The sequence below is a fragment of the Cynocephalus volans genome, chromosome 1, assembly GCF_027409185.1.
Source record: "Cynocephalus volans isolate mCynVol1 chromosome 1, mCynVol1.pri, whole genome shotgun sequence".
Taxonomy (NCBI): domain Eukaryota; kingdom Metazoa; phylum Chordata; class Mammalia; order Dermoptera; family Cynocephalidae; genus Cynocephalus; species Cynocephalus volans.
The window spans coordinates 148,878,702-148,901,015 of NC_084460.1; the positions used below are offsets into that span (position 1 = coordinate 148,878,702).

The 22,314-nt window shown below is 33.2% G+C and overlaps 2 protein-coding genes across 3 annotated transcripts in view; one reads left to right on the forward strand and one right to left on the reverse strand.

Annotated features, from left to right (window-relative positions):
• The window catches only part of ARL13B (ADP ribosylation factor like GTPase 13B), a 58,634-nt gene that overhangs the window by 16,642 nt on the left and 19,678 nt on the right, over positions 1–22,314 (reverse strand). For both annotated transcript variants that reach the window (XM_063105023.1, XM_063105014.1), the window contains exon 3: positions 20,108–20,357. In XM_063105023.1, the coding sequence (XP_062961093.1) occupies positions 20,108–20,357 (250 nt within the window). The remainder of the gene's footprint in view (positions 1–20,107; positions 20,358–22,314) is intronic.
• On the forward strand, positions 14,964–15,848 carry STX19 (syntaxin 19). The gene has a single exon (XM_063087983.1). It carries the CDS (start codon positions 14,964–14,966, stop codon positions 15,846–15,848), a length of 885 nt encoding a protein of 294 aa, XP_062944053.1.

Sequence of the window (22,314 nt, forward strand, 5' to 3'; positions counted from 1 at the left end):
ATACAATTCATAGAAAAAAAATCAAGATAAATATTTGATCCTTTGTCTTTATTTCCTAATTTTCATAATAATGAATTGGTGCCCTAGCAACCTCCAAAGGTGATCAAGTTGCTTTGTTTCTTTGTTTTGTCTTGTTTTGGAGGACATCATTATGAACTCATGGATTTTTAACACATATTTGACATGTTTCAATTTATTGCAATTATTGTTCTTTTTGAGGCTTAAAGTTACCCATTTTTTGGTAAGTGGGAGTCCCCTTCAGGTGGGTGCTTGAGTCCTTTTGGTACAACACCAAAAGTCTCTGATAGCTTCTTTGCTTAGTATTACAATGTCCCAGACCTGGAATCATCCATTTCCCTAAGGAGCCCCGGTGCTTTCAGTGGGAAATGGTATTTTAAAGACCACAATCTGGGTGCTATAGATTTTCATTGGTATTGATTTGTCACTGTGTCTAGACCCTTTCAATGCACAGATTTTTAGAAAGAAACAAACTAAATCATGAGTTCCTATTGAATTTTTCATTTCAAATCAAATATTAACAAGTGTCTACTTATCTTCTTAGACCTTATTTGTATCTCTTTTTACTTATGCTGAAAACCACAGTCCTGGTGACATTGATATTGACTATTTGCTTTATCTTACTATACCAGGGTATTTAAAAAAATTCAGGGAAAAATAGAACTGAAAGATAATATGAGTGTTTCCACGAACATTTTGAAGACTTTGCATATACAAGAGCTTTAACGTAATATCAATATTACTAAAAGTAAGACTAAATGCAGGTTAAGATCTTGTTGTGGTTACTTTTATCTCTAAGGTATATCCTACTAGAGATAAATGGCCAAAATGCCAAATTTTAAAATTACTTGAAACAATCCTTTTCTTTGCGGTTACACCACCACCTAGATATAAAGCTAGGTTCATTTCTTTTAAGGTGCTTTTGCTTTTTAGAAACAGTTTGTTTGCTTTTTAAGATTTAATATTTAAAACATTTATATGGTTCTCAATTCAAAACTACAGAAACAAAGTACAATCAGAAAGAACTTTTTTCCATCCCTGTCCCTTTTACTCCCCTATTCCTTCCCTAATGTTACAGTTAACCACTTCTATTAGTTTTTAGTTCATCCTCCCATTGTTTCTTTTTGAAGATACAAACAAGTGTATGGGGGAAATAGTATTTTAAAGATCACAGTTTGTGCATGATGGACACTTACTGCTATTCACTGGTATCTGTGTGTGCTTATAAAATATTTATATCCACCCTCCCTTTCTTCCTCAAAAGGTAGCATACTGTATATACTCTTCTTAACCATGCTTTTTTTTTTTTTTTAACTGACTAGTAAATCCTGAAACTACCCTGAAGCAGTGAAAAGAAATCTTATTCTATAGTTGGAAAATGCTCCATTGTATGAATGTTCCACCATTTATTCAGCCAGTCCTTATCTATTCAGTCCTTCACTGAAGGACTTTCGTGTTTCTAGTATTTTGTTTTTAGAAAGAGTGCTGTGAAAAATAGGTGTATGAAGGAGTCATTTCTTATTTTGAAAACAGACACCAGGAAGTGAAACTACTAAATCAAAGAATGATTGCAGATGTTATGTTGACAGATATCATAGCAATGTTCCTCCTCCTGTCCTCAAATAATAACTACTCAGGTATAAAAAAAAAGAAAGGTTCAAAATTTGGTAGTATGAGAGAAATTTTCATTTCTGATTTTTTCTATACATATTTCCTTATAAAAATTAATTTTCAGTAGTCACACTGGCATAATAAATAAACAGATTAACATACATTGCTGCACAACTTTAGTTCTTCAATATTGAAAGCTATGGAAGAAACTTATTTTAAAATGAAAACAGCAGGTGTAGAAAAAAGAAAAGTGGGATTAGGGGTTCAAAGTTATGAGCTCTTTTCTGGCTGCTCTACTTCCGAAATTCTATGATTTTCTGAACTAAGCTCCTGTGGGATTTCCTAAAATAGCATATAAATCAATCATTTTGAAGTAAATGGAACAAAAAGTCTTTACACCAAGCTTCTTTCCATTCCTATTTATTCCTATTTAATCCTATATTTTTATCAAGTTTTGATATCTAAAGAAAAGAAAGTAACCTTTGTCTAAGTACAACATTTTTGTTAAGTAATGCATTTTATATATAATGTAGGACTGGATTCACAGAGCCTGTGCCACATACTCTATGTAGTCAGTTTAATGAGGACTTCCTGTTACCGACTGGCTCCAATGAAAATGATCTGCCTTTAATCTAAAGAATAAGCGTCCAACAGGCAGAACCGGATTCTTCAGGTATGAAGTAAGCAATCTTTTCTTTTCATTTGATATTAACAGCAAAAGAACAACTTTATCTCTAACTTATTTGACTTCATTATTTGGCTTTCAATTAACTATATGAAAACCATACAGAAATTAGCCTGCGACCTACAAGATAGAGATTTAAGTTTTAATTTAATCAAAACATCATATGAGATGATACTCAGATTTTCTCTCCAAGGCAGGACTCTAACATCGCAGGTGGAAAACCAACAAAAGGATCAAATCAGAAAGGTAAATAAACCATTCTTTTTTTGTACTTTCTAATGTGAGACAGCCATAGACTGAAATCTGGTTATAATGTGATAGATATTTAAAAGTAGCTCAACAGATAATTAAAGTTCCTTGTTTTGCTCAGATTTGGACAGGGCTACAGGCAGCTGATCTTTTCACATATACTACTGGCATACTGAATGAAATTTGGGGAAAGAGCTCTTGAAAATAGATCACTATAATAAAAGTCAACTTTAGAGAAAAGAATTTTTTTTTAAGTTTTTTAAAAAATAACTTCTCCTTTTAGAAAAACTAGGGAGTCAGATACTATAAAAACAAACCTAAAATTCTTTCTTTTATAGGCAGACTACAAATTAACCATACTGTGCTTGTTTTCGAGAACACTTTTACATTTAACTCTGAAAAGATGCTTATGCCCAAATTGGACACATATGTGAAACCTTTAAAGTGAAAATAATTTTCTATATGGTCTTAATTAATTTCTCCACTGTTGTTTCCCAAGATCTTCTAAAGCTAATTTGAGGAAATTAGAAAATAATCTTGTTGTAAAGGTAAATATCAACGTACTCAGTCACCTTTTCAATGTCTCAGCTAGTACACTGAAAGTACTTAAATTATAAAATTTAACATAAACATTACATTGATTTGATAGTTTAAAAAATTTAAATCAGCATTATTTAAATGCAACATATACAGATAGGTCAGATACTTTCAAAATTATCTTATAGTTGTTACCATGTTCGAATTTAATATATGTCCTATTTCAAATCAAAATAATAATGACTTTTATAAATATTTTAAGGGTGGACTTGAAAACTGACCATGTGATACCTAAAACACATTATCTTCATGGCTATGCAGCTTTAAATTTAATATAAAAACCATTTTATGTATGCATAGCTTATTTGAATCACATAAGTGAAAGTTCAAAAATTACACAAGTATTAATACTCAAACAAAAATGATCTTAATATTGTTAAACAAGTTAATTTAAAAAATTATTTACACTAAAAAAAGTAGAAAAAACCCATTGAAAGATTGCCCTACAAATAATGTCAGATACTTCAAACTCAGAGAATATATGCCATTTGCAATAATTTTTCAGTTTTTAGAAATCACTATTTCACCCTGATTTTAAGTAGCCAAACAGGTAAATATTCCAATAAGATCTGCTACTTTCACCTTGAACCAGAGGAATGTTGCAAGTTGTCTTCACATACAAAAGCAAAAGAATACTCTATTTTATGTTGGATAAAAACTGGTTATAATTCTTTAAATATTTTATTTAATTAATTAGTAACTATAGAAAAAAATGGTTTACTAAAAGATCTATAAATATATTAAGTATCTATCCCAGGGCATATTTCTTAAAGCACTAGGTAATTTTCACTAATGTTTCTCTGTTTCCAGGAATTTTCTCTGTCTTTATTAGGGTGGAGAAACTTTTATTTGAATCACACAAGTTTACTTTTCTATTTCCCAGAAAAAATTGTCACAGTTGATTTCCATATGTACACATTAGTGTTCTTTCTTTTTTCAAATATCATGTTTAAGCTCAAAGATACAATCAGTTACTGCTAGTAGAATTCAAAACTGTATAGCAATACAGTAAGTAAACACACTAAAAGATTCTTCATATTTGGATAGAACCCTTCCAACATTAAGAAAACTAATTTAAGGTACAGAAAAGAGCACATAAAATAGAGATCTCATCACTTTCACCTACTCTAAGCAATTAATTTTGCAACTATAAGCTTTGTATTTTATGCCTACATGATCTCTGTTTCTTCCAACTTTTAAATCCTAATATGCTTAGATGTCTCACTTTGCCTAATATTCTAATGTATAAAGATGGAAGATCAAGAAATTAAATTGGAAATAGTTATAGTTATGAGTTTGCAATTACTAGAAAATGCAATTTAAATACAGCAAGTAAGTGCACATGAGTATCTACGTTAAGTCAATTTCTGGACAGATAAATAAGGATTTGGGGGAGCATTCCAAATTATGTTAACTCTGCAAATAAAATCAACTATGACTTTCAGTCCAGATGCACAGATACAGAAATTCCTCTCTCTTGCTCTAAACACACAGAAATGTTTGATACAATCTTAAGTTAAGAAAGAGTCAAATTATAAAACTATATTATTAAATTTTAAAGTAAGGAAGGGGAATTTCCAGGTGCTAGAAATGAAGAAGGAACACACTTGTAGCAAAAGTGAACAGTACTAGGCTAGAAGAAATAAGCACTTTTACCTCATGAGTGGGGTTTGTGCATTTAGGGAACTAAAACTGAGTTTCCTAGACGAAGTAATGAGCTAGGAAAAGTAGAACGTAATCGGTATACGAAGACAAGAATCTCTCTGTTGACTAGCCCAGGATTATAGCAGAGAGTGAGATATTCGTTCAGACTACAAAAGTCACTAGAGAAAAATGAGGCCTATATTTATACTACATGAGCAAACTCCATGGGGCCCAGGTAGTGACAAACATAAAAATGGCCTCAGAATGTATCCATAATTCATCAGGGCACTTGGGGCATTAATGTATAATATAATTCCCCAATGAAGATAAACTACTGACAAAGTTCACTAAATACACTTGCCTACTTCCAAGAGAGTGGTCACCAGTCAACAGTTACAGCAAACAAAGGAATTTATTCCTGAGAAACCAGAAATAGCCTAATAATATAAAAGGTCTTTAACATAAATATTTTAAATGTTCAAAAGAAAAAAATAAAGATGTAGGATGCATAAACCAAGATGAATACAGTTTAAACTTTATAGTTGACTTTAAGTAAACATCATTTACATCAGATGCACATCATGACATACAGCACTGAAAGGAAATCTGATTTTATTTCCATGGTTCCCTTTAATATCAATAACATATAGAGATTTAAAGAAAAAAAAGATTCAGAATATTTACTTTTTTGCTAGTAAAATTATTAATATTAATGAATATAAAATACATAAGAATATATTTTAAAGAGTTCCTTAAAGTAACTTTTATTCAAATATAAGTATGGTACCCTTTCAGGGAACTGTTCTTCCAAGAACAGAAATCCAGGAAAAGACAACCTTTGCAGGAGTCACAGTCAAATATCTTGGTTTCCAAAGTGTACTTTGTAAAGGTATACTGTGCTACAATACCAATTTGAAGTATTCTATTTCTTTTTTCTTTTTATCCTTTTTCTTTTTTTCTTTTACTTTCTTTTATTGAAACATAGTTGATTATACATGTTTGTGGAGCACAGAGTTGACTATGAATACTAGTGTACAATTTGTGATGATCAAATCAGGGTAACTAGCATATTCATCAAAGGGGGAGGGGGAGGAGGGTTAGTAAGAAATTGGTTGATAGACACAAAGAATGATTATGTTTTGAAATATTCTATTTCTTAAAATTTATTTTTAAACTATGATGTTTCAGAAAAAGGCTTTTGATGACAATGATATTTCTAATTTTACAAAAAGAAAGATCTATCCAGTCATAAAAATGTTAGAAGTGGTTGTTTCAAGATTTGTTCCAAGCAATGCAACCAAAGAGAAAGTTCAAGACATTGTAGTCCTTGAAAACTGTGAAATTTAAAGATTAAGAGCTACTTAGCCATTATATGTAGGTACTTCAGAAAGTTCATGGAAAAACAGAACTAAAGATAATATAAATCTGTTTATTATTAGCATATTCATTATCACGAATCATGCTTTTTCTTTATGCCCTCTACCGAACTGTCTCTCCCCACACCCTCTCCCTCCCTCCCTCCATCTCCAGTAACTTTAGGTTTGTTCTCTCCTTCTGAAAGTTCAATTTTTTTTCTTCTCCTCCTTCTTCCCTCCCTCCATCCTTTCCTCTCTCCCTCCCTCCCTTTCTTCCATCCCTCCTCTCTCTTTCTTTCCTTCTTTCTTTCTCCTTCCTTCCTTCCTTCCTTCGCACCCAGTTATAAGTGAGAACATGTGGTATTTGGCTTATTTCACTTAACATAATTTTCTCCAGACTCATCCATGTTGCTGCATATGGTAGGATTTCATTCTTTTTCATGGCTGAGTAGAATTCCATTGTGTATATATACCACATTTTTTGTATCCAGTCATCTGTCGATGGACACTTAGGTTGGTTCCATATTTTGACTACTATAAATAGAACTGCAATGAACTTGGGAATGCAGGTACCCTTTCAACATGATGATCTCCATTCCTTTGGATATATGCCCAGTAGTGGGATTGCTGGATCATATGGTAGCTCTATCTATAGTTGTTTGAGAAACCTCCATACTGTTTTCTATAATGGCTATGCTAATTTACAGTCCCTTTCATGAACTTTTTGAAGTACTCTCACATAAACATGATAGGACTTTATTCTCATGAATACAAAATCAAAATCAGTTTTGTTTTGACATTGCTTTCTCTTCCTATCTCTCTCTCACTGTCTCCATTGAGCTTCTAACACTGTTCCTCTTTCCTTTTCCCCATATTATCATGAGCACAGTCAGTCAAAAAAAAAAAAAAGAAAGAAAGAAATAGTACAACAACTAGCACATCTGGTATAAACATTGTACCTGTTAGAATTCATAGTGACAAGGTAGTGTGAGAGTAGGAAACAGAAATCTGTGTATATAAATAGGAATAAAGTGTACCTCACTTCCCTATCTATTCTATCCCAGATTATAACTATGACCTGAAGCAGGAGAAAATATAAAAATCCCAATCTCCACATAGTGCCAAGGATAGGATTCCAAATTCTTAGAGACTTTCTGTGACGCAGGTCTATGAGATCAGAACCAACTTTTTTTCTTTTTCTACACTGTAAAGTGCTCAATTCGTTCTGATTATATTAAAGATCCTAATAAAGCTACAAACAACAGATTTATTTGAGATCTAATAAACTATATTACCTCCTGCTAGATTTTTTCTTTTAAATATAATACATACATACACTAATAACATAATGAAGATGAGGAATCAGGAATCAGGAGACAATATAAAAGAGAAAAAAAAACTTCTAATATAACCAGGTCACACCAGACGGTTCCAGGAAAGAAGCCTCAAAAGATGAAATAATAAAACGAAATGAAATAAAAAGAATATCTGCTATACTTAAATATATCAAGAGGATATTTTCAGTTTTAGAATGAATTAGCAGTGCATATATGTACAAAATAAATTAAGCAACTGAAAAACTTAGGTAATTAATAATTTCAAAAAAATTTTAAAGTTACATGTTTCTTGATCCGTGTAGTGGTTACATGGATGTATTCACTTTGTGAAAAATCATCAAACTATACATTTATGTTCTGGGCACTTTCTGAATATGTGTAAATACTTCAATAAAAAATTTTCCTAAAACAAAAACACATTTCCTATTTCTGTCCATTGAAAAGGCTTAGAAACAATTTTTAAAAGATTGAGGAAGCAAATATCACCAAAGTTCCTTATATGACTCAAGTATAAGTAATATTTGGGTAGTCATAATAATGTAAACACTGAATATTAATTAAACAAAAACTGTGATATAACTATACTAAGAGGGAAAGATGGGGGCGTAAGAAAAAGTTAAACCAACATCTTTCATGGCAGAAATTCAATCTAATATCTAAAACTGAAAAAGAAGAAACACCTACATAAGCAAATTACCTAGCAGTAAGGTGTTTTAAAAAGCAACATATAGCCAAGGAGCCGAAAATGACTACCTTTGGGAAAGGGGAACTGGAAATGGGGTGTAGGAGGGTAGGCGGGGTCAGAAATATACCTTTGTAAGCCACTTCTTAAATTGTATATGTGTATTAATTTGAGTAAAATAAAAATCACATTTAAAAAAAATCCAATAAAAATAGTTTATGGCTGTATCGAAAGTGTCATGACATCTTAAACACTTTGGGGAGACATTATTTTCAACATCAATGTGGTAATACCAGCAAAAGCATATAGATAAGGGAGTGATAAGTAACACTAAACCAAATAAAGTACACTAGGGAGCTACTGAAGATAAACCAGTAAGCCAACTGACTTTAACATCAAACTCCTTTTACACTGGAAAGAAAACTAGTCTTTATCAGAGGTATATAACAGATCATGGGAGGTAATTCTGCTTTCAGAAAGTTGTTACATAAGAAATGTTTCAACAGTTACTTCCCAATGTTTTTAGGTGTCTTTACATATCTGTACCAGTGTAATCATCAAATATGTGATAAAATACTGAATACAAAAATCATACAGATGATCCAGCTTTATGTAATAGATACAGCCTAGGAAATTTACATTATATATATTAAAATGGAAAAAGTACTGATCTAGAAGACAGGAAGCTTTCATTATTATACCAGTACTACTACTAACATGCTCACCACGACTCTGCACAAGACACTTAACTTTTCTGATTCTGTTTCCCCATAAGAAAAACAAGAAAATTGAATAACCCCTAAGGATCCTTCTTGAATCAAATTAGAATATTTCCCTGTGGGGAACAGGGGTGGACAATACTTCATTGCCACCTGCTTTGAGCTGGTTGAGAAGTTATAATGGAAAGTGGCATATATTACTTCAGGGCTATAGTATTTTAATGCCTATGACTCTCCAGTACTTCTTTCTCCATGCGTGGTGACTACCTCATCCAGAAATGTGAAGCTTAGATCTCTGAGTGACCAGAGGCACCTGCCAACCCATTATGGATATGAAATGTGGGCAAGAAATACATCTTTGTAGTTGTAAGGCACCAAGATTTGGGAATTGGTTATTATATGACATAATCAAACATATCTTGACTGATAAAATAGAACCAGGCATAATTTTTCAAAAATCAATTATTTAAGACACAAAAAATTCCAAGTTAGATTATTTTATAAAGCTAAAAATTTGTCTAATTTATCTTTCTTAAAATCTGAATTTTTACATTAAGGATTATATTAGGTTAATATAATTAACTGAAATTAATTAATTACAATAATAATTACATATAACTTTTAAATTAAAAAGAGGGAAAAGTATATAAAAAATGAGAATATCAAACTTTCCACATATTTAATTGGCTGCTCTAGTACTGAAATCTTTCCTGATTAAAGTCATTTTGTTTTCATTTTAATAAAGGACATAACAGTATGCTCACACACTATTACATATATTCCCTCTATTTTGCTTATTTCCTACTTGTCTGGAAAAAGGCTAAAAAAATAAATTTCTAGAAGACTTGTCTAACATATGGCTCAATAGCTACTATTTTATATTGATGTACTTTCCTAACACCCAAAATTTCAGTCCTATTTACATTACCTTCTTATATTCCTCCTTGACTAATTTTCCCTTCACTAATTTCCTGGTTTAATATCATGACTATTATTATTTTCCCCTAGGTTCTTGTAAAACAGCTGTCTTTGGCTAGTTCTACTCAAAAGACAGAGAAATTATTCCTTGCAAGGAAAATAGAATACAGAGAACGAAAGGTGAGGAAGCGGGGGTGAATAGAATCCCTTTCCAGCTTAGAATCTTTTATTTGCCTAAATTATATGGACTGAACTTTTTTTACCTTTTACTATAGCAAATCAGTGGGAAAATAAAAGACTACAAGCTATTTGAATCAAACATTTAAAATTTTTAAAATTAATAGGACACTCTAAGAGCATTACTGGCAACAAGAACTTGCTCTTAAATCTTTCTAACTAGTACTAAAAATGTTCAGCAATACAGTTACACAGCAAACGTTTCTGAGTAAACTTTTAATATCTCTAAAGAACTTTTTCCATCAAAAACAGATTTCAAGGTCTTATCCTTTGTGATCTAGTTTATTTCCCAACCACTTAACTGCCCTAATTGCCTCTTTTCATAACTCACCCTAGAAAGTTTTTCTGAAGCATCTGACAGGAATAAGAAAGGCGTTATAGCATAGTAAAGAGGCAAGTCCTTCAAACCAGACTGGCAGAAATTGAATTCTGCGACTATTTGACACCTTGGTTAAATTGCTTAAACTCAGATCTTAATTTCATTATTTGTAAAACAGAGATTATGGTAATACTTAATTCAAAGTTCTTACAAGAACATACAGCACACTTAAAACCATGCCTAATACATATTAAGAGCTCAAGTAAATATAAGATATCAAGAGTTTGATATGAGACTTTAAGTAAATATGAGACATTGAGGTGCTGGAAATGCCAGAATGAATAAAGACCCTTGCCTTCATGGAGCTTATATTTGAAGGAGAAAGTAGGCAATAAATTAAGATAACAAATAAAATATCTACTATATTGAACAGTGAAAAGTGCAAAGAAGGAAAATAAAGCCGGAAAGATCAGAAAGTGAAGAGGGTAGTTGCAGTTCTAGATTCGGTGACCAACAACAGCCTGAGAGGGAGACATTTCAGCAAGGCCTAAAGGAGTTGGAAAAATATGTCATACACTACATGGAGAAGAGCATTTCACACAGAGGAAACAGCAAGTGCCAAAGCACTGAGCCTGGGCGATGCCTGGTTTGTATGAGGAATAGCAAGGAGGACAGTGAAGATGTAGTGGGTGGGGATAGGGGGTGAGTTGTAAGAGATGAGGTCAGAGAGGAAATAGGAAGGGTGAAGTCACATAGAATCTTGTAGTTCTGGCTCTGCCTCTAGGAGATAATGCCAAAGGAGGGTTTTAGGCACAAGAATGACATGATCTGACTTACATTTTAACTCTGAATTCTGTGTTAAAAAAAAAAAAAAAAAAAAAGATGTTGCGGGTGGGATGCAAAAGAGGAAACAAGGAGAGCACTTAGGAGACTGCTGCAATAATCCAAGTGAGAAGTGATGGTGGCTAGGACCAGGGAGATGCTAAGAGGTAGCTCGGTCCAAATAAAATTTGAAAAAGAGGTTGACAAGATTTGCTATTAGTTTGGACATGAGGGACTTCTAGTTTGGATATGAGGTGTGGGAAGAAATAGTAGTCAAGAATGACTCCTCCAAAGTTTTGGTCTGAGCAACTGAAAGGATGGAGTTGACATTCACTGAGATGGAGCACTCTGTGGGAAAGGAGATCAATAGCTCATTTAGTTACAGACATTCAAATGGAGTTGTCAAGTAGAAAGGCATCCTAAAAGCAGTCCAGACTGGAGATAGAAATTTTTCAGTCATCAGCTAATGAACAGCATTTAATACCATGACATTGGAAAATAATGGTGGATAGAAAAAGGACTGAGCCTGAAAGTATTCCAAAATTCAGAAGTGGGGACGAAGAGGAGAAGACCAAAAAAAAAAAGTGATGAAGAGCCAAAGAGGTAGGAAAAAGACCAGGTGAAACACTTTTCCTGAAATTGTTCCAAGAAATGACTTTATTATGTGCTGCTGATGGATTAAAAAATCACCTCCTATTGCTTCTACTCCAAAAATATATTCTGATGGTTCCTGTTTATTCCATTTCTATTTTTATAATACAAGTCTCTCCTGTGAACTACTTCTCTCTCCCACCCACCTCTGCCCTGGAAAACTATTCTCTATATGGCAAGCAATATCTTTTCAAACTATAAAGCATGTCACTATCTGATTTATACTCTAATTGCCTTCCACTGCATCTAGAATAAACTCTAAACTCCTTACTTTTGCATACAGGCCCTTTATGATCTGGTATCTGCCTACCTTTCTGACTTCATTCCTCTGATGTTACTCCACTTGTTGATTTCTATCTACACAGGCATTCATCCTGTTCCTAAAACATATCAGTCTCATTCATGACCTTGGCAACCCATCTCCTATACCCAGAATATACCTCCTTGGTTCTTCATCTGGCTGGATTCTCAACATTTAGGTCTCATAGGTCAAATATCTCCTTAGAGAGACCTTCTCTGATTATTCTGTCAAGAACTAAAATTATTTCGTCTGTTTAATTGTATATTGTCCATCTCCCCTCAGATTGTAAATTCTTCAAGCATAGGTATTGTTGAATATATATATATATGTGTAGTATTTGAAACTTTGCATGTAGTATGCCTCAATACTTTGACAAAACACCAGTCCCTTAAAGCCAAAGGAATATTATAAGGACACTGGTTTAACTTTTTATCCAATGCAGGCATTATTTTTATATCATCTATGACTAGGTCATCATTTAAGAACATCTCAGACATCTCCAGTGATGGCAAGCTTATCGCCCCGTGATCAGTTCATTTCATCTTGAGACAGCTCTCCTTGTTTGAAAAGTCTGTTTATACTGAATCAAACCTCTCTCCATATAATTTCTACCCACTGCCCTTTGGAGTTATGCCAAGTAAGTCTAATCCCTCTTGTATATATAGACCTCACAGTTTAGAAGACAGTTGTATATCTTCCCTACTTCTTTCCTTTTACAGGACAAATATTTCCATTTCCTTCAATGAGTCCCCATTTGGTGTGGTTTTTCCAATCTCATTCTTTCTATGTTAGTTTGGAAATTCCTAATTTATTTATTTCCATTTCAAAATATCATGCTCAGAACTTAATATCATTCTCCCCACCCCTCCAATTTGTTCTGGATAGCATAGTGGAATAAATATCTTTCTTAGTCTGTCTAGACATCACACTATGATTTATAGAAGCATAACGACTATTCTGACAGTTCTAATAAAAAGCCTGTAATTAACTAAAATTTCCAATACAGTTGGCCCTCTGTATCAGGTTCTGCATCCATGGATTCCACCAACTGTGTTGGAAAAACAATAAAACAAAAAATAACAACATAACAATAAAAAGTAATATAATTTTTTTAGAATGCAGTAATAACAACTATTTACATAGCATTTATATTGTGTTAGGTATTATGAGTAATTTAGAGATAATTTAAAGTACACAAAAGAGTGTGCACATAGGTTATATGCAAATATGCAATTTTATATAAGTGTACTTCAAAAAGTTCATGGAAAGATTCATACTGTCTTTCAATTTTATTATTCCACAAACTTTTTGATGTACCCTCATATAAGGGACTTGAGCATCCACAGATTTTGGTATCTGAGGATAGTCCTAGAACCAATTCCCCATGGATACCGAGAACAACTATACTTTTCATAGACACTGCTGTCAACCCAAGGGTCTTACATTTTCTAATGTGAAGATGTTTTCTGAACAACTAGGTGAAATATTTTACATCTATTCCTGTTAAATATATTTTCATTAGTTTTAGCATAGTGTTACATGCTATTTTAATCTTTGAATCCCAGATTTGTACTTCACATACTAAAGATCCCTCCAAATTGTGCCATCCACATAATTGATAAGTATTACTTCTATGACAACATCCAAATCATTGATAAAAATATTTGCATAAACGTATCAAACATAGAATCTCATCACATAACAGCATCACATCAGAGAGCCTTTTCTCTGGTTGATACTAACATTATGTATGGTCGATGAGCTATTTATTCATTCTCCCAAACAGCATCTTCTGATCTTTAAAAATAGCATGAAAGACATTATTAAATGCCTCTCTAAAATCAAGATGCTCTGTGAAAATAATGTGTTTTATTAATAAAGACTGCTTTTAATTCCCTCCATTTTATGTATGTATATCCATACCATTATATGTGTATATGTGTATCATCATATATAAATTACGTACACTAATTTCATTCCAATGGATAACTACCAACACAAGATGTAATGAATATCAATATTGTCAGCACTCTCAAAGTAAGATTTTATATAAATACATTCTCATGTTTATAAAAATATCACTTAATTCAAATTGATATAAATCTTATTCAAAGGCTATTTGGATATCTTTGCAAAGGAATGCTAAGAATGAGAAACAGCATAACCAAACCAAGAATATGTTTTCATATATACGCAATGGATAAAAAAAAATCTCTGTCAAATAATATGTTAATCAATCCAGAGGCCTCAGAAAACTAAAGATAAATTCAACATTACCTATATTTTTAAAGCTCTCATCTGCCCTGTCATTGAACTGGTTTTAACTGAATTACATGCATATTTAGTAAAATGAGTATATTTTTAACATTACATAGACCAAATTAACAGGGAATAGTATTTTTAGTAATAAAGGCACTTTAAGAGTCTGAAGATTAAAGCTGAAGGTATGGTCAAAAGCACTCTATCAAGAAAAATCTATCATGTCTATGTCACAGTATCATGATACTGCAGAACTTATTTTGGTGAACTGTATCTCCATTCTGCATTATCAGCTACTGCACTCAACTAAATGGGACTCATAGCAACCTCATATTTTGCAAAGTAACATAAATAATTTTACATTACTCTTCCTATTTCAATGATCTTTATGAGGAAATTCTTATTCTCTTTCCTATTTTTTCAAACTCTTTTTTAGAAAACTGGGAGAATTTTTGCTTGGAGATATACAACTATGTGAAGCCAGCTGCTACTGGGAAAAAAACATGAAATTTCTCTTTGTTCAATACAATCATTTTTGCTTCTTAGGAGAAAAGAGAAGATGAAAGACCGACTTCAAGAACTAAAGCAGAGAACAAAGGAAATTGAACTCTCTAGAGATGGTCATGTGTCAACTACAGAAGCAGTGGAACAAGGGGTGTTTCTGCAGCAAGCTGTTATTTATGAAAGAGAGCTTGTAGCTGAGAGATACCTTCATGAGATCCAAAAACTACAGGACAGTATTAACAATCTGGCAGATGATGTTCAAAAATTTGGGCAACAACAGAAAAGTATGATGGCTTCGATGAGAAGGTTTAGTCTACTTAAGAGAGAATCTAGCACTACAAAGGAGATAAAAATCCAAGCAGAACACATTAACAGAGGTTTGGATGATTTAGTTAAAGAAGTTAAAAAGTCAGAGTCCGAAAATGGCCCATCATCAGTGGTCACTAGAATACTTAAATCTCAGCATGCTGCGATGTTCCGCCATTTTCAGCAAACCATGTTTTTATACAATGACACAATAGCATCAAAGCAAGAGAAGTGCAAGACATTTATTGTCCGTCAGCTTGAGGTTGCTGGAAAAGAAGTACCTGAAGAAGAACTAAATGACATGCTTCATCAAGGAAAATGGGAAGTTTTTAATGAAAGCTTACTTACAGAAATCAATATCACTAAAGCACAACTCTCAGAGATTGAACAAAGACACAAGGAACTTATTAATTTGGAGAACCAAATAATGGATTTAAGGGATCTTTTTATTCAGATATCTCTTTTAGTAGAGGAACAAGGAGAAAGCATCAACAATATTGAAATGACAGTGAATAGTACAAAAGAATACGTTAACAGTACTAAAGAGAAATTCGGACTAGCTGTCAAATACAAAAAAAGAAATCCTTGCAGGGTATTGTGTTGCTGGTGCTGTCCCTGCTGTGCCTCAAAATAAAAAAAGCTATTTTAAAATGTTTCCAGCCTTAGGGTGAAGGATATTCCATATGTCGGTGTCTGTGTTGTTTTTCATTATTTCACGGATACATTCACATACCTTTCATCACTATTAAGTCAAAATTTCCCCCTTTTACCCTAACACACTACAATTACAGAAACTTCTGAACCCAGTGACATAAACCAAGTCTGTAATTAAACTGAAAATAATATACTTACCTTCAATTCATAGGTTAACTATTGGAAATGAGATGAATGATCTTAAGTTTCTGGTCAGGTATTAAGCTCTATTATGCATTTTTTAACTGTCAATATATTAACAACATGAATGTTCAAATTAAGTGATGACTACTTAAATAATTCAGTTGGCCCATTTGAGAATATTTCGATAGTTAAGAATTACGTAGAACAAGACCTCAAAGGGTGCTATAATAAAGCAAAATCAAACTAGAACCCATATCAAATCTTTTATACTCAGACAGGTAAGTTAACTCAATAGACGAGAGATCCTGGGAAAACTCACATATATATTTGATGAAAAACTTAATTGGTAACTGGGAGCTGAATCTAGCTTAAGGCCTAAGAAGGTGAGTTAAGATACTGCTTTCTTGAACTTGAGTCCATTCAGGACACTGTATTGGAGATCAGGGGGCATGGCAGATAAAGTAAAGGCAATTGTATTCTTGAATGTTTTACCATCACTTTATGATGACACTACTCTATGGATTAGGGATATAGTTTGAACTCACATAAGGATGGAGTCCTAGAACTCACATTCAAGTGAAGAAAGCAGATAACAAACAAATACAAATAGCAGATGATGTTAAGTTCTGGAGAAAGACTTAAAATAAGAGAGATGAGATAAGATAGAAATTGTCAGGGTGGCTTGTTTAGGTTGGGTGGTCAATGACGGCCTTTCTGAAAGGTGATATTTAAGTAAAGATCTGAATGATGAGGACCAAGGGAGGAAACGAATAGTACAAAGACCCTGAAGAGGGGCTATCATTTTATAATTTTTGTGATTATAGAAAATTCTAATTCTTTAAGATTTATTTCCTTCTATTGAATGGCTGGATCTTCTCAGAGGTCTGTTGTTTTGTTTGGTCCTTATGGGGGTGGGGGGAGGAGAAAGTTATCCAGGTAGTGAATGAGTTCTGAGAGGCTTTTTGGGTCCTACATCAACTAGCTTAGGCTCAGAAAAGGAATGAACAGAAGAAATGACATGCTGTAAATGTATCTGGCACATGAGCAGTCCAGCTGTGTGCGGGCAGGAGGGATGCAGCTGTGGGTAACAAAGAAAACTGTCACCTGCTTCCTAATACAGGTATCCTTCCCCTACTTCACAACACACCAGCCTGCAGCACTGAGCTTAGCAAGGGTCTGTTGTCTAACCACTTATTATCTACTGGCTTCTTCCCATTTATTATCCACTCACTTTTTCCCATTTATTATCTACTGGCTTTTTCCCAGTTATTATCCAGTTGATTTTTCAATGCCAGACCTACTATTATATGCTAGGCATTATCTTAGGTGCTGAGGTTATATTAGTTTAAAAAAAAAAAAAAAAAAAAAAGAACAAAATTTCTTATCTGCATAGAGCTGTGAAATGAACCTGAAGAACTTTAAGCAAGAAAATAGTAAAATTATCAAATCTGCATTTTAAAAAGCACTTTCATATTCTTTGCACATTCTTGCATTGGTTCACTTGTTATATAACAAGCATGTACTGGTTTTGGAATGTGAAAAAAACATTCAAAATAAAATATCAAATAAAGAAAAGAGCTTCTGCTGGCAATGTAGAGGAATGCATGGAGGACAGGCAAGACTGCTAGCAAGGAGAATGGTTAGGGAACTGTTGCTATCAGTAACACAGGGGAGAAGTGAAGAGGGGTTGAGGGGAGGAATCACTGAAGGGAATAAAGACTAGGGAAGAGACTCAAATGTTATTAAGACAGTAGAATCAATAACAGGAAAAGGTAAACAGGAGAACTTCCAAATATGGGGCTTGGGCAGACACATTTAAGAGGAACTCATAAACATATAAAAAAGGGCAGTATACAAAATTTTATATAATATATGAATATGCATAGAAAGTTCATCAAAATGTTAGCAGTAGCTGGCTCTGGATGGTAAGCCAATCGCTTTTTAAAAAAATTCTTTCCTACATCTTCAAAATTTATCAAAAAAGTGTACTTCTGTGTACATTTTGTATATTTCTGAAGCACATTCATTTCAAAACACAGTTTACATTTATTAATAAAAATTCTATGGTTGTAAACTTCCTTGAGAAAGAAATGTTGGTCAAATAGCAAACCATTCTGTATTTCATAAACTTACTGTACTGTCCATAATTAATTTGAATGTCTTTGTGTGTCCTGGCTGACTATGAGATTATAATGGTAAAGTAATAACCACCCTAGCTATGTATTTTTTTTCTTCTGTTCAGGAAATTCACTAGCTGAGAGAGGTGACAGAACTGAAAGCAGATATTTTATTGACAGAATTATATGATTACTAAACTAAGTAATCACTGTAGTCACTTAACAACTGCATGACCCTACCTTGGGCTTTCCACATATATCTACATGACTGACTCCCTCACTTCAAATGCCATCTTCTCAGTAAGGCCCATGATGATTATCCTAATTAAAAGAGCAACATGCCTTTGTTGTCATCGCCACCATAGGCTTCCTGATCTTCTTTTACCTGCTTCATTGTTTTCAATTATACTTATCATCTAATGTATAATTTATCAATTGTATTTACTGTGTATCTCACCACCTTGAATGTAAGCTCCTGAAGTCATACATGGATTTTTGTTGTTTTTGTTTCCAAAAGCATCCCCATCACCAGAACAATGCCTAACACATAGCAGATGCTCAATAAATTTTGCTGAATTAACTGATGCATGAGTAAATAAAAGAATAAAAGAATAAATTAAATAAATATTTGGTTTTAAAAAGTACAAACAGTTATTTTACAAATGACCAACAGTCATTATATATATATATTTATTTTTATTTTTATTTTTATTTTTTTCTTTTCAGTAAGGGGATCTTAACCCTTTACTTGGTGTTGTCAGCACCATGCTCTCCCAAGTGAACTAACCGGCCATCCCTATATAGGGATCTGAATCCGTGACCTTGGTGTTATCAGCCCTACACTCTCCCAAGTGAGCCACGGGATGGCCCTAATATTTTTTATTTTGTATAGAAATCACTGACTGTCTACTTAAATATTTGTAGAGACCAATTTAGCCCATGGAGATCAATCAACAAAGCTCATTCTTCATATACATCTCTATTAAAATTTTCCTTCAGATTCAATAAAATTGAGAATTGATTATATAAATCAAATAACTCCTATAATTAGATAAATGTGTAAATGTTAAAAGTAGAGCTTTGCCATATGTGATGCAAGAAAATTTTAACGGTTGTGATTTAAATTGCTTCCTTTAAAAATGTTCATTTACTACTGACGACCACTAAGAAACTACTTATAGTTTTTCATCTAGTCACAAGATAGGCTGATTTTTTCTTTTCTTTTCTTTTTTTCAATCCTTAATAATGAAACACAAGACTGAGCGAAAAGAGACAAGAAGCAAGGGCAAACATTCAGTTTACTCCAATTTGAAGAGCCATTTAAACTATTTTCACTTTACTATGTCTCAGAATTATAGCACCATCTGGTGTTCACTATGCATAAATGTTATGAGGGCAGGTAGAGAAAAAGTCCTTTGCCACTTCATTTTTAAAAAATTTTCAGGCATCTGGACAAAATGATATAAGCATATGACTAAGGTGATAACATACATCACATGTTCATTATGGAAACGTAGAAGTAAAAAGTGAGAAATCAATGTGGCATAATAAACCATTTAAATAACTTTCAAACAGGAATACTTTTCAAGAAAAAAAGGACAAGGGCAAAATGGACATTATTAAATGAAAAAAAACTTTTAATATTCTAGAACCTTGTTAACAGACTATTTCAAAACGCAAAATATTATGAAAACTAAATCATCAAATAAGATATTAATTATAGTTGAATACCCAGGAGATCTAATTATAAGGCTTGTTGATAATATAGCTTCAACCTTTTACCCTATGCACTGCATTATAACAAGGACTCAATATATTAACTATATACATTTTATTATACTATGGCATGTTTAGCTTATTCAGTACTTTGTAACAGGTAAATTTCCTTATTGGCTAATGCCATTGCCCCTATATTTATAAAGATGCTAATGTTACTTACACCAGTATAGGCTTTCCCGATATCCTAGGATGTCTTAACACTTCTGACATTGCCTCTTTTGTCTCTTCCATTCTCTCTTCATCACTGGAATCCACAACAAATATTACTCCATAGGACTCAGCATAGTAATTCTTCCAGATTCCCCTAATTCTTTTTCCACCTCCCAAGTCAAAGATGGTGACGTCAAATTTTCCATGTCTAAGGTCAATTTTGGAAAATCCAACAGTAGGAACTATATCTTCAGGGTACTCTGTTTCAAATGATAGGAAAAAAACAATCTTCAGACTTTAATAAAATTAACTTTACAACTTAAATGACATGATAGCGTTATTCATCATATTTAAGTACTAAGCAGAACATTTTTCATTTGCTTATGCAATCAACATTATATCCAAGTATACTGGTTTGGAGAAAGGCTCGACACTATAAAATATCCAACTAGAAATTACTCTATGCAAATAAAAATTTCTTTCTTTCTTTTTTTTTGTAACTGATATAACCCCAATACCTAGCATATAATAGATATTTAATAAGTGTCTGTTAAGTGAATAAGTGAATTAATTCTTCCCTTTAAGGCTATTTACTCTCCAAGTTACAAAAAATAAAAATTTCAACTGTTCAACACCATAGTTATCCCCTGGGATTGTTACAACTTCTGTGGAGTTACAAAGAAAACCATGAACATTTAGAAAACAGGAAGAGTTTAGAAGAATAGAAGAAGCTACAAAGAGTAAGACCATTTTTAAAAAATCAGCTGTATTAAAGCTACAATTGGAATAAAGAGACTTTGGAGGGCAGCCTCCAAACAGAAACACTGTATTTCATTATTTCTATAGAAACGTTTTGTATATTCCAATAAATTTACAATTGATTTTTCTGGACTTCCAAATATGACAACACAAAGAAGGTATAGGATGTGTATGATTACAACTGCCAAAGATTAGTAATGACAATAAGAGATTTAAAAGATCCCTGAAAGACTTCACAGAGGAGATGGGACTTAGGCTTTAAAGCTAGGTAGGATTTAAACAGTCAGAAGAGTGACCTAAGTAAGGGAAATGGCAAAGTCAAGAAAGTAGGAACAAACTGAACACTGCAGCTGGAGCAAATCCTTCCGACAGTGAATGCTGACAGAAGCCAGACTGAAGAGGCTCTGGAGATAGAGAACGGGGAGCCACTGAAGGGGATGGGCAGACCAGTATAATAATTAAGATGATTATAATAATGTTTTATTAACGTTCACCTTGCAGAAGCTCTACACTAAATGGAAGTGAGAGTGATAGCCAGTTTCTGGAGAGGTATGAAAATGAAAAGAAAAAAATGGAAATGAGAAAACTCGTAAAAAATTAATAGAACCTGCTGGTTCTACGGTTATAGAGAAGAATTCAAGCTTCATGTTTGTCTCTTCCATTCTTTCTTCATCACTGGAATCCACTACAAATATTACCCCACAGGACTTTGTTTAGAGCTGCATGGTCAAAACAGTAGCCACAACCACATGAGGCATTTTAAATTTCAGTGAATTAAAATAAAATAAAATTAAAAATTCAGTTGCTTAGCTGCACCAGCTACATTTCAAATGCTCTAATGCTGCATGTGGCTACCAAACAGAGCCAATATATAACATTTCCACCACTGCAGAAAGTTCTATTGAACAATGCTGCTTTAGAGGATCTTATTCCTACATTTAGCAAAACATTTCCTATTACAAAGATAAATTTGAAAGGCATTTGCTAGGTTCAGGTGTGACTGAGAAACAGACTCCCTTTTGCACCACTCCCTTTTGCAAGCACCTTAGTACAGTTTACACAGCTCCAAAGAAAGTTAACAGAGCCATTACAAGTCACATTTTTGTTAATACCATCATCATCTAAAAAGAGGAACAACCAAGGTTAAACCTAATACAAGAAGCCTGATTTTCCAGAAACATAATTACACTAGACATTTAAAACGGAGGATCTGTTCCTAGCCAAAACTTGTTTCCATATATAAAATAGGCGGCTGTCTTTGAATGTCCCCTTCAAAACTCATGTTGAAATTTAATTGCCAATTTAACGGTATTAAGAGGTGAGATCTTCAAGAGGTGATTAGTCCAAAAGGGCTACACCCTCACGAATGGATTAATGCCTTTATAATGGTAGTGGGTTAGTTATCATGGGAGTAGGCTCCTGATAAAAGGACAAGTTCAGCCCTCATTTGCTCCCTGC